Source organism: Puntigrus tetrazona, chromosome 13, assembly GCF_018831695.1.
Source record: "Puntigrus tetrazona isolate hp1 chromosome 13, ASM1883169v1, whole genome shotgun sequence".
Classification (NCBI taxonomy): Eukaryota; Metazoa; Chordata; class Actinopteri; order Cypriniformes; family Cyprinidae; genus Puntigrus; species Puntigrus tetrazona.
Window position 1 is genome coordinate 16,542,026 of NC_056711.1, and position 17,285 is coordinate 16,559,310.

At 38.2% G+C, this 17,285-nt stretch overlaps 2 protein-coding genes across 2 annotated transcripts; both read right to left on the reverse strand.

Moving 5' to 3' along the window:
• Positions 1-1,055: 1,055 nt before the first annotated feature.
• LOC122356270 (androgen-dependent TFPI-regulating protein) lies at positions 1,056-4,467 on the reverse strand. Its single transcript, XM_043254797.1, has 6 exons — positions 4,269-4,467; positions 4,050-4,181; positions 2,357-2,458; positions 2,148-2,263; positions 1,912-2,063; positions 1,056-1,639 (listed from the first exon to the last, which is right to left on the reverse strand). The coding sequence occupies exons 1-6, from the start codon at positions 4,419-4,421 to the stop codon at positions 1,608-1,610; spliced, it is 687 nt and encodes a 228-aa protein (XP_043110732.1). The 5' UTR covers positions 4,422-4,467; the 3' UTR covers positions 1,056-1,607.
• A 693-nt stretch (positions 4,468-5,160) lies between these two features.
• fam83ha (family with sequence similarity 83 member Ha) lies at positions 5,161-15,951 on the reverse strand. Its single transcript, XM_043254831.1, is given in 7 exon segments — positions 5,161-6,447; positions 6,589-6,989; positions 6,992-12,882; positions 13,000-13,124; positions 13,226-13,390; positions 14,251-14,702; positions 15,802-15,951. Coding segments are annotated over 6 exon segments (7,035 nt in total). The 5' UTR covers positions 14,695-14,702; positions 15,802-15,951; the 3' UTR covers positions 5,161-6,438.
• Between the last annotated feature and the right edge of the window lie 1,334 nt (positions 15,952-17,285).

The following is a 17,285-nucleotide window of genomic DNA, read 5'->3' on the forward strand; positions in this document are numbered from 1 at the left end:
AAAAAAATATGACAAAAACAGGTGGACAGGGAGTTAACACTTACATAGTGCTGATGTTATGTTAGTCTGCTTTTTGTACTGTCTTCAGTCTTTCTTGAGCAATAAATTCAGTAGCTTTTTGAACACGATATGTTTTATTGCTGCTGTTTTGCTCAAAAGCAGTTTGAGTGTTTTTTAAGTTTATTGACTGCATTGTCTCCAAAACAGATACATGCCAAAGTTGGAAATGCCTTTCAAGAAAAAAATATACTTTACATAAACAAGGTATTTGTTATATATATATATATATATATATATATATATATATATATATATATATATATATATATATATACGTGAAAATATATCTCATTCTCTTACTGCTGAGTGAAGGACACACATTAATACCTGATTGTTTTCCTGCAGTGGAGAATGAATGATCAGGAACTTCACCTCATCATTAAACTCCTCTCCGTTGGGTTGGTGGATGCAGATCCAAACACTCTGCACCATATAAAAGAATACAGAGATCTGCGAGGAAGTTCAACCTGAGAGGGGAAGATCGTATGAGTTTTGCTTCCTAATCATTAACAGCGATAAAAGAAACCAGACAGGTTCTCTTTGACTTGGGTTACTGGTTATTCACATGTGACATGACAAAGACTGCTGTCTTCCCATGAAGAACTTTGTCGTGAAATGATATCCAAAATATAGATCATCTGTTCTGATCTGATCTCTGATCTGTTCAGAGGAGAAATTATATGATGCACCGATTCCCATGGACAACAACAAACATTCTCTGGAGTAGAGAATGTTTCTAACGTTTGTATCAGCATGCATTAAACATCAAAGTTTCCAAAGACAGATCAGTAATTAACTGAAGCATGCAGTGTACGATATAAAGCTGTAATGTATAAACAGTTCAACAAAGTCATGCTTGAAATTCATTTTTGTGCATTTATTTCATTGTAAATACAACACAAATACATTTACATATTTATATGCTTTTTAAAAATACCCTGCAGTTATTCTTTTTTTACTAAACTGTTATACTTAGAGTCTCGTAGACTGGAACAACTAACAATTTTTTTTTGTTCTTAATAATGCTGAACTCCAACTAAAGATACTGAAGTATATATGATTGTGCTAAAGTGGAGCTATTGAAAGTATACTTCAGGCACGTCTTAAATATCTTGCATTTAAAGACAGATAGTATTCAAATATCATATACAGTCCTCATTAACACTGACATTAAAGCATATTTTAGGCTTAACATTAAGAAATATGCATTGTGCACAAATACTCAAAATAAAGTTTAATTATGTCTTATTAATTAAATAGCCATTAAATAAGTGAACAGATATGAACCATACTTTAGTAGTTAGTAATAGTTTTTGATTTAACTTGTTAGAGGACACTAGCTTTAGTGTAAATATCTATAACATCAGATACATATCGCAGTTTCAAACTTACATTAGCATAAGTAGTCGCAGATAAAAAAAAATATACAAAACTATGATAATGCAAGTGTGCTTATTACAAATGAACAGCATCAGATGTCCGTATTGACGCCACTTGGAAATAATTCTTAACAGTTCACCGAAACATTTTACAGCAATCGTGTGTCATCACGTTCTTGTAAATGTTGGATGTTTTTTCCCTGTGAGAGTAAACAGGAAATATTAATTAGTATATTGGTATTGGTTAAGTATTTATATACCGTATCTGCAACCGTATTTTTCACAAATATTCCAATTTTTATTTCCATTTAGTCATTTTGCAAGCACTTTCATCCAAATGAGGAATATATAAAGCCATTCATCTTAAAGAGGCAAACAGATAGAGGAAGTGCTAATACGGGTATTTTTCAAATAAGTAAAAGCTAGATAATGAGAATAAAACACAGAAATATGATCCTGCTTCTTTTCTTACCCCAAACCTTACGGTTCAAAGTTTGTCCGAGCAAGTAGAGCAGAGCCAGCACAAGCACGTTGAAGAAGAAGAAGACGGTCAATCCCGAGCTGCTGAACAGCCCCAGTATAGGGTAGACCCAGATTCCCACCGTCAGATACACCCAAACCACCCTACGAGAGAGGGGGAATATGTATGTTGGGTCGTTGACAAATAGCTTCATAACTAGCACAGTCAACCACATAATCATGACTCACCATCCTAAGTAAGCGAGACCGACAAACCCCAAAGCTGCCAAACCGTTCTTCGTTTTGGGATAGATATGTGGCTCCAGCAGGATCTCACCAAACACGATTGGGAGAACTAGAGTGTGCTATGAGTCAAACGTGTGAAATCACTGGTATCAGCCAATATATGGATCAATTTAATTTACATTTTTAAAAATGATTCGTATAGAGGACCATACCATAGCATGATTCATCCATGGAGCGAAGAGGCTGTCCATCGAAGCTGGATAGACCAGTTGTCGATCATAAGCAAAGATCACCCAAAACAGCAGAACTACAAACTTAAAACAATTGAAATAAAGAAATAACAACAACAATAAGATGCGCACAACTGTAAAGTGACTACTTATTAAAGCTTGAAGAACTGGGCCTGTATTCACAAAACATTTTAGCTCACCTCTAAGAGATCTCCTAAATAGCAGTAAAAGGAATAGAGAGAAGTCTTAAAAGAATAGTTTGTAACCAGGCTGTAGTTTGGGTCACCATTGACTTCCATAGTAGGAAAAAAAATGCTAATAATGAAAAGGATTTAAGTCAAATTTGGAGCTGAAAGAAACCTGATTGATCTTAAAAACACCCTTTGCTTTGTTTTAAGATGCACACCAGGAATGCTTTTTTATGAATGTTTATAAAAATGACTTACTTGTCCTAACTGACCTATGGCCTAATCCTGACTTAGTCTAAGCCCTGTTTGTAAAACCGGTTCTAAAAGTGACACCTTTTTAAAAAATCACTATCGTCAAATTGTTTCTAAAATTGATATATTTTGCCATTTTCAGCCATTTTATTATAGTTGTGAGTTGGTCTTAGTGACGTAGGAGTCCTCTTCACTACTCCTAACGTTTCACAGATTTAAGAGCTAGTTTTTAGTGCTAAAATACTTTACAAAAATTCAGGAGTCCTTTTTAAGATCTCTTAAATCGGCAAGTTAGGTGATGCTTTTAACCTTAAGTTCTTTTGTGACTACTGGCCCTGATGTGTTTTAAATCTTATGCATTATTATGCATTAAAAAAGCGATATTACCATTAATCACCAGTAGATGGTGCACATTTATTGGCTATTTCTATGCATTTCTGTTAAATTTAAACGTCTATCTAAAAGCAGCATTTAATGGGTTCTGATGGACTCTATTCAACAACATTAAGTGGAGATGTAGATCTACTTGTCTTCGATTCTTAAAATATCCAAGAATCGAAGATAACTAGATCTAGATCTCCACCTATCTTCAGCCTACTAAACAATCACTATTGGAGTAGCATGGTAGCACTACGGTATTCTTTTAATGACTTTTGGTACTTTGTATTGAATTTAATTAGAGCCTACTAGCAAACTTGGTTTGACTTTATGATTTGGTCTATTCTATTTTAAATCGCAAAACATATTGATCCTGACAACAATACCGAGCACCACTAAATGAACTATACTATAAAAAGGTACAAAATCTGTAGCTTTTAAAGGTAGAATACTAAAGTGTAGACTTCAGGTAGTAATTTGTGCTTAATAGATGTTAGCCTAATATGTAGCTTTAAGGTAGTAATATCAGAATCAGAATCACTTTATTGCCAGGTATGTTTGCACATCTACCATTCACCATTGCACATTCACTATATCTTTTATGGGTGAATATAGAAGCGTACTTTTTGAAAAGGTACCATCCCAGCTTTTGGACCTTTTTTCTGAGAGTGTATATTAGTCACTATTAGTCATATTATTAGTGTATATTAGTCACTGATCTATATATAATAGATGGTGATATTAATCTGATATCTAGACGACTGGCACAATGTACTCTTCACATCAGTTTTGGCACTGTTTTCTGCTAACGCAGGTAAAAAAAAAAAGTCAGACTAACAAGTAACATCCAAACTCACCATCCCCACTGGAAATGCAAAGACAGAAAAGAGCAAGTCCTTGCAGAAGCAGAGGAGTGACATTTTGGAGCCTTTCCCAACAGGCTGAAGGTCATTCACAGATGCCAGTCCAAAAAACATCATCTGTAAGATCTGAGAAATGAAACATTTACAACTAACCTGCAGTAGTGTATCTGTCAGAACCATTTTAAAAGTGTCCTCACAAGGGTGTCACCTTACCAGGTTTAAAAATGTGAGGTATTTCCAGGGTCCGCCATACACAAACATCCCAGGTGGTATATCTGAATCTCGTTTCGCATAAACAGACTGAATGACAAAGACATACCAGCAGAAGGCAGCTATGTGGTAAAATTTCTTCAACATGCAAGTCATGTCTGCAGCCTTACAGTCTGTTGCTGAAATACAAACTGAACTTAGATCTCCGCTCAACTGCAGGCGTCTTTAAGAAATGGCAGGGGAACTAATTCAGATTTATGAGAATAAAGCTTATATTGAGAGATTAACTTAAACTGACAAGCTAATTTGGCATGGTGTTATAAAAGTGCAAATACAAAGGGCCTTGTGTTTTTCTGATGTAGTCATACATACTAAGTATTTTTATTTCACTCCAAGCACAATTATATAACACATTTTTTTTTACATCACAGGCTAAAAAAAAATATGTTCTGTAAATTGGTTTAAGCATAACTGCATGGCTCACATTTTTGCAGCATGACTCAAATCTGCCTGAGTAATTAAAGATCAGTGACATCACATAAACACGCTTGATGATTTTTGAAAAGGAGATGCTCACTAAAAATAATTTTATCCCCATTCTCTGCAACATTTGTTGATATAAAATTCATGTTTCTACAGAAGAAATTAAGTCAAATAGGTTTGAAATGACATGAAAGTAAATAACATTTTTGAGTCAACTATCCGTCTGTTCCCAAAAAACACACACGTAATGGTACCAAAGGGGAATGATTTCAGATTGAACACAGAAATTGTGTAAACTTTCATCAGAAGATTATAAACACATTTTTTTCCCGTCTGTGTGATAAATTCCTTCTCACTAAGCATTTTTTTTCATTCAAGCTCAAACAAAGGCAAATAAGACACATTTGAGATATTAATATTTAAAGAACATGTCTTATGTTGTAGTTTTATTTTCATATCAGTGTAGTATTACTCATTTTGCTTTATAAACATGATTCAAACATACAACTTTTGGAACAGGTGGGAACATGTAACAGACATTATTGGTTCTCTACACATGTAACATATGGGAACCTGACAATAGTTGACAAACAAATTTCACAATTTAAATAAATCAGTATCTCATTCTGAATTCATAATATTGCACATTTTTGTATCGATTTGGTATATTGAGAAACTCCTTTGAGTAAAAGGTGCTACATGTTATATTCATTAATATGTTATGTAATGAACATGTATTTTAGGAGTTTCCATTGTGCATCAACATTGTGTATCAGGCCAACAGAATGTATTTTACAGTAACGTATCTTTTGTTTACACAATCAACCGATGGACAAGTAAACAATTAAATTAGTCATCTATTGGAATGTCCTTTTCTATTCTCTTGCCGGGCCACATGACTGAACAATTTCCCCTTTCCCTCTTCAAAGCATCCTGTGAACATTTTGCGCCAGCTCCAATTTGTTCCATGTTTTCTGTTTCCTGCTGCTTCAAGTTTACTACATAGAAAAATGTGTGCTCAGCTACTGATCCACTATGAAGTTCTTTCAGTGAAAAACATCTGGGCACAAAATACCTATATTAAATGAAAAAAAAATACTTGCAGAAAAGTTTTATGACATATTGAAGCATGAACAATAGTCTGACTCTGTTAACATGTTGAGGCAGTATAAGAATGATGTTGGAGACTTTCAGAAAACCTGCTCCTTGCTCCTGGCAATATCAAGCAACTCCTCCCCCACTTCTCATCGCTCACATGCTCAAGTCTCTTTTTAATTAACTCCTTGTTTTTGTTAGGTAAACAACTCTCTATTTACAGTATTTATAACAGATCATAATTTCTAGATATAGAACTCCCAATAACTGCAAAATTTGGAAATGTGTTTCACAGTTATACTATATAGGCTATATACACACTAAGAACTACCTGCCCAATCAAAAGCTTATTCCACCTGGTAAATTTCCTGTTTTTGGCATGCAGATCATCTGCATAGCTTGTTACGCCCTGCAGGGATTTCCACTGTCTGACTATAGGCAGCACTCTTTGGTATAGTCAAAAGTTGTAAGACACTTCAATCCAAGTTTGTGCAGGTTCACAGTTATGAGGTAAGAGAGAAAAAAGAGGAAAAATCTGGCAAAATCTCTTCCCTCTTATTGTTCATCAATGAAGCACCTCTTCCAATGGTTTAATTTATGAGGCCTGTGAAAACACCAAATACAAATGCTTGAGTAATGCAAGGAAATGTAAATTTACATATAAACATTGAACTTCAGTATTTTGGATATTGTGCTTTCGGATATTGAACATTTTTAATTCATATGAAAAAATCCTACAACATACTTCAAAACGGCTGTAGACCTTCCTCTCTTTACGCATTTGCTCCATCTTTTTTAGTAAATTCTCCCGCTCTTCTGGTGTAGTCTTAGAGGACCAAGGCCTTCCTGAATAATTTGAGGACAATTTATCTGCAGAGCTAACCTCAACCTTTTTGACTTCACTGGGTGCAGCAGGAGTCTGCTTGGACAAGGAAGATCTGCTTTGATTCTTTGCTGAAATTTGCTCTAAAAGAACTTTAGTGTCATCTCTAAGATTGCTGCAAGAGATAACATTTGCAGTAGATGTCTGATGGGCAGACACAATCGATTTTGCATTCTCTGCAAGAGAAGACTGATTTTCTGAATTAACGTGAACAGTCAAATGTGATTTTTCTGACACCTCTGCAGCGTTAGTCACAGTCTCTTCTACCTCTGGTGTTTTTGTTTAATTTTATCAATCCCGTTAGACTCTACAGCTGTAGAAACTTCTATCTGAGGCCCTGCATCCATAGTTGGAGTGTCATGACTCTGAGTTTGCTCTGTAATTGTGTCAGATGTCATGCACCCATCTGCTTTCTCAGGATTTGAGTCCTTTGGACAACTAAATTCCATAGGATTTGGTGATTGTGTTATTCCCTGAGTTGAGCTGATTACATCCAAGGACCGGCAAGATTCTGGTGAAAGCTGAGGCTGAGTTGAGCTCACCTCCACTGAATCAAGACTAGGTAAATCACCATCATCTGTGTCTTTTACATTATGAGTTATACATGGTTTGGCCCATGCTTGTGTTTGGTTTAGTTCTACTTGGCTATGACAAAGTGTTGCAGTTTCAGATTGGGAATGTTCAGCTAGGGAACGTAAGTCTGTGATGACTGCATTTTGAGATATACCATTGTCTTTTTGAGTAATGCTCTCTGGTATGGTTATTAGTTTGATATCATCTTTTTTCTCATTCACACAGGCAGACTTTGTTGCTGTGATGTCTTGATGGGATTCACTTTCTGTTTTAATTGGATGTTTGTAAGTGTCTGTCTCAATTTTGGTGGGACTTTGGGAAAATTCACTTTCTGTTATAGTGAGCTGCTGGAACACATCAGTCTCTGTTGGAATGGACTGCCGGAAAGAATCTGTGGCTGTTACAGTGTGTGTCTGGGAAGAGTCTGTCTCTTTTACAGCAATCTGCTTGGAGGCATCTCTCTCTGTTGCAGTGGGCTGCTTGAAAGAGTTTGTGTCTGCTGAAGTGGACTTTTGGGAAGTGTCTATGATGGCTCCAGTGGGCTGTTGGGAAGAGTCTACCTCTGTTGGAGTGGGCTGCTTGAAAGAGTCTGTGTCTTTTACAGTGGGATCTTGGGAAGTGTCTGTCTCTGTTGCAGCAGGCTGCAGGGAAGAGTCTGTGTCTGCTGCACTTGGCTCTCTGGAAGAAAATATCTCTACTGTAGAGGGCTGCTGGGAAGAGTCTGTGTCTGAAGAGTCTTTGACTGTTGCAGTGGGCAGCTCGGAAGAGTCTGTTTCTTTTACAGTTGGCTCTTGGGAAGCATCTGTCTCTGTTGCAGCAAACTGCTGGAAAGAATCTGTGTCTGCTGCATTTGACTGTCTGGAAGAGACTATCTCTGCTGTAGATGGCTGCTGGGAAGAGTCTGTTTCTGAAGAGTCTTTGACTGTTGCAGTGGGTTGCTGAGAAGTGTCTGTGACTACTGGAGTAGGCTGCTGGGAAGAGTCTGTTACAGTGGGCTGCTGGGAAGAGTCTGTGTCTGAAGAGTCTGTGACTGTTACAGTGCGTTTTTGGGAAGCGTCTGTCTCTGTTGCACCAGACTGCTGGGCAGAGTCTGTGACTGTTGCATTTGGCTCTCTGGAAGAGACTATCTCTGCTGTAGAGGGGAAGCTGGAAAGCTGTACCTGGGAAGAGTCTGTGTCTAAAGAGTCTGTGACTGTTGCAGTGTACTGCTGGGAAGAGTCTGTGTCTACTGGAGTAGGCTGCTGGGAAGAGTCTGTTGAAGTGGGCTGCTGGGAAGATTTTTTGTCTGAAGAGTCTGTGACTGTTGCAGTGGGCTTTTGGAAAGTGTCTGAAGAGTATGTGACTGTTACAGTGGGCTGCCCAGAAGAATCTGTTTCTTTTACAGTGGGCTCTTGGTAAGCGTTTGTTTCTGTTGCAGCAAACTGCTGGAAAGAATCTGTGTCTGCTGAACTTGGCTCTCTGGAAGAGACTATCTCTGCTGTAGACGGCTGCTGGGAAGAGTCTGTTTCTGAAGAGTCTTTGACTGTTGCAGTGGGTTGCTGAGAAGTGTCTGTGACTACTGGAGTAGGCTGCTGGGAAGAGTCTGTTACAGTGGGCTGCTGGGAAGAGTCTGTGTCTGAAGAGTCTGTGACTGTTACAGTGCGTTTTTGGGAAGCGTCTGTCTTTGTTGCACCAGACTGCTGGGCAGAGTCTGTGTCTGTTGCATTTGGCTCTCTGGAAGAGACTATCTCTGCTGTAGAGGGGAAGCTGGAAAGCTGTACCTGGGAAGAGTCTGTGTCTAAAGAGTCTGTGACTGTTGCAATGTACTGCTGGGAAGAGTCTGTGTCTGAAGAATCTGTGATTGTTACAATGGGCTGCTGGGAAGAGTCTGTGTCTGAAGAGTCTGTGACTGCAGCAGTGGGGCACTGGGAAGGGTCTGTGTCTGAAGAGTCTGTGACTGTTGCAGTGGGCTGCTGGGAAGAATCTGTTGCAGTGGGCTGCTGGGAAGTGTCTGTGTCTGAAGAGTTTGTGGCTGTTGAAGTTGACTTTTGGGTGGAGTCTGTGTCTGCTTCTGGTTTCCCTGTCTCTGTTGCAGCAGGCTCCTGGAAAGATTCTATATCTTTTACAACTGGTTGCTGAGAAAAATCGGTGGTTGTTGCACTAGAATGTTGTGAAGAGGCTGCAGCAGAAACATTTGGCTGAATGAAGGTTTGTGTACCCAATGTAGAGGGTTTTAGGGAATGTTTACTTTTGTTTTCCACATGGTATTGCATAGAGTCTTTTACAAATGCAGCCGACAGCTGAGAAGAGTCTACCTCTGCTGCAGTGAGGTGTTCTGAAGTGTCTGCCCCAACTACAGGGGGATGTTTTGAAAAGTCTGAGGATACTGCAGTGTACTGTTGGGATGAATTATTTCTTGCTGTAGTAGGGTCTGTCTGAACTGAAGTGGGTTTTTCAGAGTCTTCGCTTTCTGCTCCACTAGATTGTTGGCAAAAGTCTGTCCCAGTTTTAGTACCGGGCTGAGAAGAGCCTTCTCCTGGCTCAGTTGGTGGTTGAGAAGAGTTTATTGTAGTGGAGAGATATGATGATTCACTGATGATGACTTCTGCTGCAGTTGGCTGTTGGAAAGAATCCGCTTCTGTTGTAATAGGGAAGTTTGGTGAAGTTCCACATTCTCTAGCAGTGGGGTGCAGGGAAAAATCTTTTCTCACTGCAGTAGGCTGTTGAAAACAGTCTGTTTTAGAGGCATTAGTGTATTGAGAATGGTCTGACTCTGTTGTAGTAGAATTTTGTTCGCTTTCTGTGGTAGTGGGTGGTATGGAAGAGTTAGCTTCCATTAAATTATGCTGTCGAGAAGAGTTTGTCTCTTTTGCAGAGTAGTGTTGGAAATGCACATTTTCTGCTGTAGACAGTTCAGCCCCTGCAGTGAAGTGTCTAGAAATATCTTCCCCAGTTTCATTGAGGTGCTGAGATAAGTCAAGATTTTTTGCAGCGGGGTGTTTGATAGAACTAATTCCAGCTGTAGGAAATGTAGGAGAGGGAACTTTATTTTTGCGGTCACTTTTTGAAGGTACACAAGTATCTACAATTTCCAAGTTTGCTGTTGAATTAGAACAAAGAGGCTCAGTATCAGAACAAGTGCTAGAAATATTGATTAAGCTCTGTGGAAGAATTTGGGAGTCTTTTGCAGATAGATTTCCCTCATTTGGAGTAGTACATAGTGGTGACACACACTTTGCCTGTGGTAACTTAACAGGAGGACAACCCTGAGTTACAATGGCATGGGATGAATCAGTTTCTTTAGGAATATGATATTGTTTGAGGCTAGATTTGGTTAAGGTTGTATCTAAAACATCAGAATCTGCTTGATTTTGTAAGGCACAGAGAGACTTTTGTGAAAATAATTTCAGAATGGGAGGTGTCTGGTTTTTAGTTGTAGATATTGTTCTTGCCTCTTCAACAGGTTTTTGAGCTTGAGCAATCTCTCCTTTAAAATGTTTTAAAGCTGAGCCAGACTCTTCTGCAAGTTTTTTCTTAAATCTTATTTTTTCAGCATCGGTGGCTCTATGAGGGATGTCTTCACTTGATTCCTCACATGTGGTATCTTTATATGTTTCTTTGATTTCTGTTACTGTGGAAGGGGTATTTTTTGACTTCAGTGAAGATTCTGAGGTCTTGAACACAGGCCCTGTTTTTTCATCTGTATCATTAGCCAAAGGTTTCTCTGGTAGAGCAAACTTTTGGGTGGCTTTCATTGGATTGCTCTGAGAACCTTTTGCTGCTGCAAGTTTTCGTTTGGCTGCTAACTCTTTGAAATACCTCAGTCTACAGTCAGGGTCATTCATATCTATGAAAGAGGTTGGCTTTTGCAATAAATTAGATGGACATTCATCCTTTTGGCTATTTTTTTCAGGAGCTGTTTGAGGCTGATCTTTTTCTTGCAGATCACCCTTTAATGAATTCCTTCGAAGATTTTGGCAGTTTTCAACCTTATCTACATCTGAATTTTCACCAGTTTTGTTCAGTTCATCCTCAGGTTGTGCAGACTCTGAGGTGGAGTTATCAAATGTGGCTGACTTTGCCAAACTTCTCCACTGAAACGGTTGAAATGGAGAACCAGTCCTCCTTTTATCGAAGATTTGTGACACACGAGCTGAAAGCTTTGAAGATTCATCCCCATCTTTTTCTCCAGCAGTATCTTTCATCTCTTCTGATGTATGCAACTCCAGATTTGAATTGAATATCAGCGAGTGTCTCAATCTGGAACTCCTCTGGACAGGTCGACTAGGTTTCCTTTTGAGGAACTCTTCACTTATCCGGTTAGTCTCTTTAGGTTCTCTATTCTGCGGCTCCTCTGCTTTGTCACCCTCAGTGGTGCAAGAAGACTCTGAAGTTGATGCTGTTGTTGTTTTGATATTTATTTGTGATAAATCACATGGAGGATTAACTAAACTGTCAGACACAAAAGAATCATTTTGAGTTTGGACAAATGTGGGATTTTCCCTCTGAGGATGTATCCTGTTCAACTCTCTATTTCCTGGTCTAATTTCAGCACATACGGGGCCACAAGGAGCTTCCTGCGTAAAACATGGAATGTCATCACATGCAGTGGATACTTCAAGTTCAGATAAGTCCAGCTCTCCTGCATCATCATATGCACTAAGGTATGAGCTGATCCTCCAGTCCCGCAGGCCTTGCTTTTGACTCACATCCTGTGGTTTGCGGTTTGCATTGAAGAAACGTTTCTGTTCTGGCGGGTTTGGTTGTGTTGGGGAGGTCTGACATGTATAAGAATGTCCCATGCTATGTCTCTTGAGATTGGACTGCACAGGCGGTAGTGGATTTCTTGGACCATGTCCTTCCTCCATAGCAGGTTGAGACTGCAGGTATCTTTGAATATGGTCATAAGCTCCAGGTGCTTCAGCCTCATCCCCCTCATGAGGGTAGACAGGCCCTGAAAACTGATCAATGTGTTGCCCTTGGCCTTTAAACCTTCCATACATGTCATAACCAGATTGTAATCCAGCTCCCTGATAAATATGCGGTTCTCTTGCAAAGTGGCCACCCTGTGGCATTGCTCCCTCCATGTACTGGTTTCCTCTCATAGTTGAATGGTTTTGAGCGGGCATGTATTCGTAATCAGGTATATTTCCATAACTTTGTCTTTTAAAGCCAATCGTTTCATTTGTTGCTCTCATTTGGTGCCTTCCATGCTCTATAAATTGATTGTCCCCTCTATATTGCTGGGAAGCATGCAGGTTCATGTGCCTCTGAACAGAGGGATTTGCTTCTGTTGCACTGTGGATGGATTCACTTCTAATAGGTAACATTTTGTAACCCAATTTCATATGATCTTCTGTAGTACGTCCAGCCCATTCCATCCCCATAGTCGGATGTTGTCTGTTAAACATGTGGGTCTTTTCAGTGTTGTAGTAGCTTTCCGGTTCACCACCATAGTGTGGCATATTTGCCAAAACATTTTCAACAACCAGTGGCTCTGAATGGGCAAAAAGAATCCGAAACTCTTCATCAAAGGTTGTTACAAGCTGTCCCAGAAATAGATGAGCAAGACAACGATGTATCTTCTCAAAAGACCACATGAAGCTGTAACACACAGTAAGAAAATATATTAATCAACACATATTCAATGACCACACCAAAAACACATATAAGGTATTTTTGTGATTTACAATTAACTGTCAAAAGATAAAAAATACCAACCTATAGTTGCCACTTAAAACAGCTCTGCAGTCTACTAGAATAAAACGCTCCATCATCTGACCTTTGAAGGTCTTTCCTGTTCTGCAGTAATAGGTACTACCAGACACAGTTCTCACCCGCATGAACTGCAAGTGAAAAGTATATAAATCCTCTCTTAAAGACTACTCAACTTAAATATAAATAACACATATGAAAAGTAGAAATAGACATCTTTGAAAGTACCTACTTTTATTTCATCAAGATTTACCCTACAGTTGTTCACCATTGCGACAAAATGATGAGCATTCAGTTCATCAAGAAGAACATAAACAGCCACGCCACGTGACGCTGCACCAAGGATATCAGCAAAGATGTCAACATCTGTAAACATATCCATAACCACAGCAATAACCTAGAACAAGAAATAAAAATATATATTACTGAAAGAAAAACATTATGCATTTCATGATGTTAACTTTTAGGGGTTTTTTTTGGCCTTTGAAGTGTCAACATTGCAGGATAACCATACATACAGTAAAACACAAAGAGGAAAACATTAGATGAAGAGTGGTGGAGGGCATGAAAGACTGTCTACTTTTATGTTTACTTAGACTTCGGTCTACTACACTGTACACAGAAGATGGCCCAGCCTATTTTACGCTTGGCAAAAGTTCATGAAAGAGACTGAAAAAAACCCCAAACTATGTGAATTCATTCTAACAAAAGAACATTTTGGAGACAAAAAAACAAGCCTGCAGAATACGCATGAAACTTTTACAATACAGAAGCATAATGTGAATGGAAGTACTATAACAGTGCATGTAATTGTATCTCATGCTATCATTGATCACATCAACTATTATGATATTACATGACAGATCTTGTGTTAATTTGGCATGAAATCAGCATTTTGCATTTAGCACCTTTAGGCAAACTAAAACAAGAAACCTTTATGGTTTGTACTTGAATTAACGTGAAGTTATAATATGTACACTGAAAGAAGTTTTCCGTTGTGTTTGCCAATTAAACCAATGTTCTCATTATATCCTACAACCCTAATGAGCGCATAATAACTGTCATTATGTCAAGTTTAGAATGAAAGACCAGCTATGAAACTAGTGTGACCAGTTTGCTGTACTAAGATCTTACTGCTTACTTGTGAAAACGGTACCAAAGCGATTAAAATCAATGAGCAATAAGGAAAGACAGTCTGTATTTACTTCTGTCATGCACTAATGCTATTTCTGAACTTGAACTGTATGCAAAACTCACTTGTTGTGCATTCTTGATCATTCTGCGGATTTGCTCCTTGATACTGGGCATCTCAGGATCAGATGGGTTCACCAATGTAGTGACCTCAGTGGGTCCAACAAATCTGTAATGCTGTGGCCAACCTAGCTCTAGACTCGGCGCATCGTGGTCTGAATGTAAAGGCCAGTAAGTGTCAGAAGAGCCATCTACATCTTCAGCCATGTATCTCCTCTCTAGTTGAGCGATGTGCTGCGGAGCCTGCACCATGCTTTTAATATAATCAATCTCTGTACGGGATAGGAAATCAACCACATCTGCTTCCTGAAGAAACCCATAGTAGCCCTCCAAGTCAGCTACAACCAGGGCATCAATCGCCAATCGGTATTCCTCACGGTAATGAGGGGGCAGGTAGTTGGGGTCCAGGGGATTGTCCCCGGCAGAGGAGCACTGCGAACGATGAGCCATATTTACACCTGCACCAAAACAGACAGCGTTAAGGGAATAATTAAAAAAACAGATAAATGGTAATGCACATTAATTCCACAGGAGGGCAACCACTTTACAATTACATTTAACATATGACAATGTGCTTGTATATAAACAAACAAAATTATGCTGGATACATATAAAATTTGTTTTAATTAAAAAAAAGAACCTGTCCTTTTTACGTTTGTTTCAGTGTGTTTCAATGATTAACATTTTTTGAGTAATTAAATTATCTATTCATCCAGTGACAACCAAATCAACTTAATCTATACACTAAATGCCAAAAAACAGAAATCGAATGTTACATTTATATCATAAAACGAAATAAAAGTAGGACAAGTATCATATTACACTATGATTTTATCCACCTACAGCTTTGTTATTATGTATTTCGAAATAACTGTTAAAGGTTATTTATATTATATATATATATATATATATATATATATATATATATATATATATATATATATATATATATATATATATATATATAGGCCTATTTATTATCATGTATGGCGATTTATGGTCATTATGCATTTAAGGTTGGAATTTTAGTCATTATTGTGAGTCTGAAGGGTTTAAATACAACATGGATACTAAGTTTAACCCCAACATGGATACTAAAGCAAAATTTATGAATTTAAGTAATTTTAGGTAACAATTTAAGCATCTCTGGACTTTAGATGCAATTATAATACCAGTCGTATATTGTATTGTAATCGTAATAATTTCAAACTGTCGAAAAGCAGAAATCCTGTTCGTTATCAGTAACCAGTCATTAAAAACGAATCTGACTGGATAGAGTAAAGTTCTCACATCTGTTTCAACAACCTCTGGGTGTGTCGCAACAACATTGAGACCACCATTTACGGCCTGAACTTTTTTCCTGTGTTTATTTAAATATAATCTGTGTCCATAACTTTTCGAAACGTTTCTTTCTCGACGCGACTCCGTGAGATTTTGTAACGTTTGTCGCGAATCGCAAAACTTAGGCTTCTGCCAAACAACAACAAAAAAAAGAGTACAGTTATGAAATACAATGACGTGTCGAGGTTTCCTCACATAGATTTAAAGTCGACTTACCGAATCTAAAGTGCAGTGTTTCTTTAATTCCCTTTGTAAAACCCCTTCATCGGTGCAACACTGTCATGACGAACGACAGACGCTGGAACTTTCACTCCAGTGGAAGCAGAGGAAAACACATCTCACACACACACACACACACACACACACACACACACACACACACACACACACAGAGAGAGAGAGAGAGAGAGAGAGAGACGCATGCACGCACACACACAGGCAAAACCTGTTTGTGTGTTCATGGGCAGGACAAAAAGAGCGAAACAGTCCTGCTCAAAACGAGCGTTTGTCCATCTTTTCAAACGACAAATCACTTTCTGAGTGTCTGAGCAGACAGATTTCGTGACAGAATTGATTCCATAGGCTTATAGATTTCCATATTAGCATCAGGGTATATACAAAGTTAATAATTCTCCATTCTAGTCAATCTTTAACAGGCGGTCCTGATAACACAGACTTGATCTGGATCTCCAATACACACAAATATGAGAATATGTGTTATATGTGTCAGAGGTCACTGGCGCAATAAATTCAGACGGTGTAAAATGCAAAACATATTATTAAAGTCATCAGATATTAATTGTAATGTAATCCCTTAGCTAATCCAATAGCTTTACATTTTTAACATAGTGTAGAACGTTACAAGAACGTATGGACAAAGAAATAAAAGTGTTATGTGAACATTCTTTATGTCAAATACATTATCTGGATAAACAGTGATTGATTTTACTTTGTATACGACAGCATTTTTATCGTAGTGTGCAAAATCAAAGTGCATGGGTCAAATGACCCTGAGCTGCAGGAACTCAATAAGACAGCAAGGTCAAAATAGTTAGTAACATTACAGTGATTTGTATATAATAGTTTATCGCTATACACGTTATGTGTTTTTATGGGAACACTCATAACATGAACATGTCTGCTTGTACTTCAAATAACCGTTTAGTATGCATGTTTCTTGAAATACACTGAAAATTCCCCTACACGTTATACACGAAGAAGTGATCTAAATCCACAGTGACTTTTGGGCGGGTAGATGATGACAGAATATTCAGTTTAAAGGAAGTGATCTGTGGAAGACATGACTTGATTGGGCCGACTGCATTTATGAAACTATAACTGTGCAATTTCTCAAAACACAGAACAATTGTTGTTTTTCGAAAACTGCATTTGACTCAAAAATCTGACCAGACATGTGCTGAACATGCATTGCGTTTTTAGCTGGAAGCAAAATGCTCTAAAATAACATATACACAGCACTATTGTTAACATCTTGTTTGCAGAGTTTCAGAACAAGGGTGTGCCTTTATGTATATGCCACCATCGCCATGGACAACAGAGATGAAATCACATAATTTCTACGCCAGAAGGTCTTCTTTGTGGTTTATCTGGAAGTGATTAATCTTTGGGTGATTAGTTCCTCAAGAGGAACCACTCCACTTCTATCTTCACAGGCGATGCTTTGTCACAAAATGCTTGAA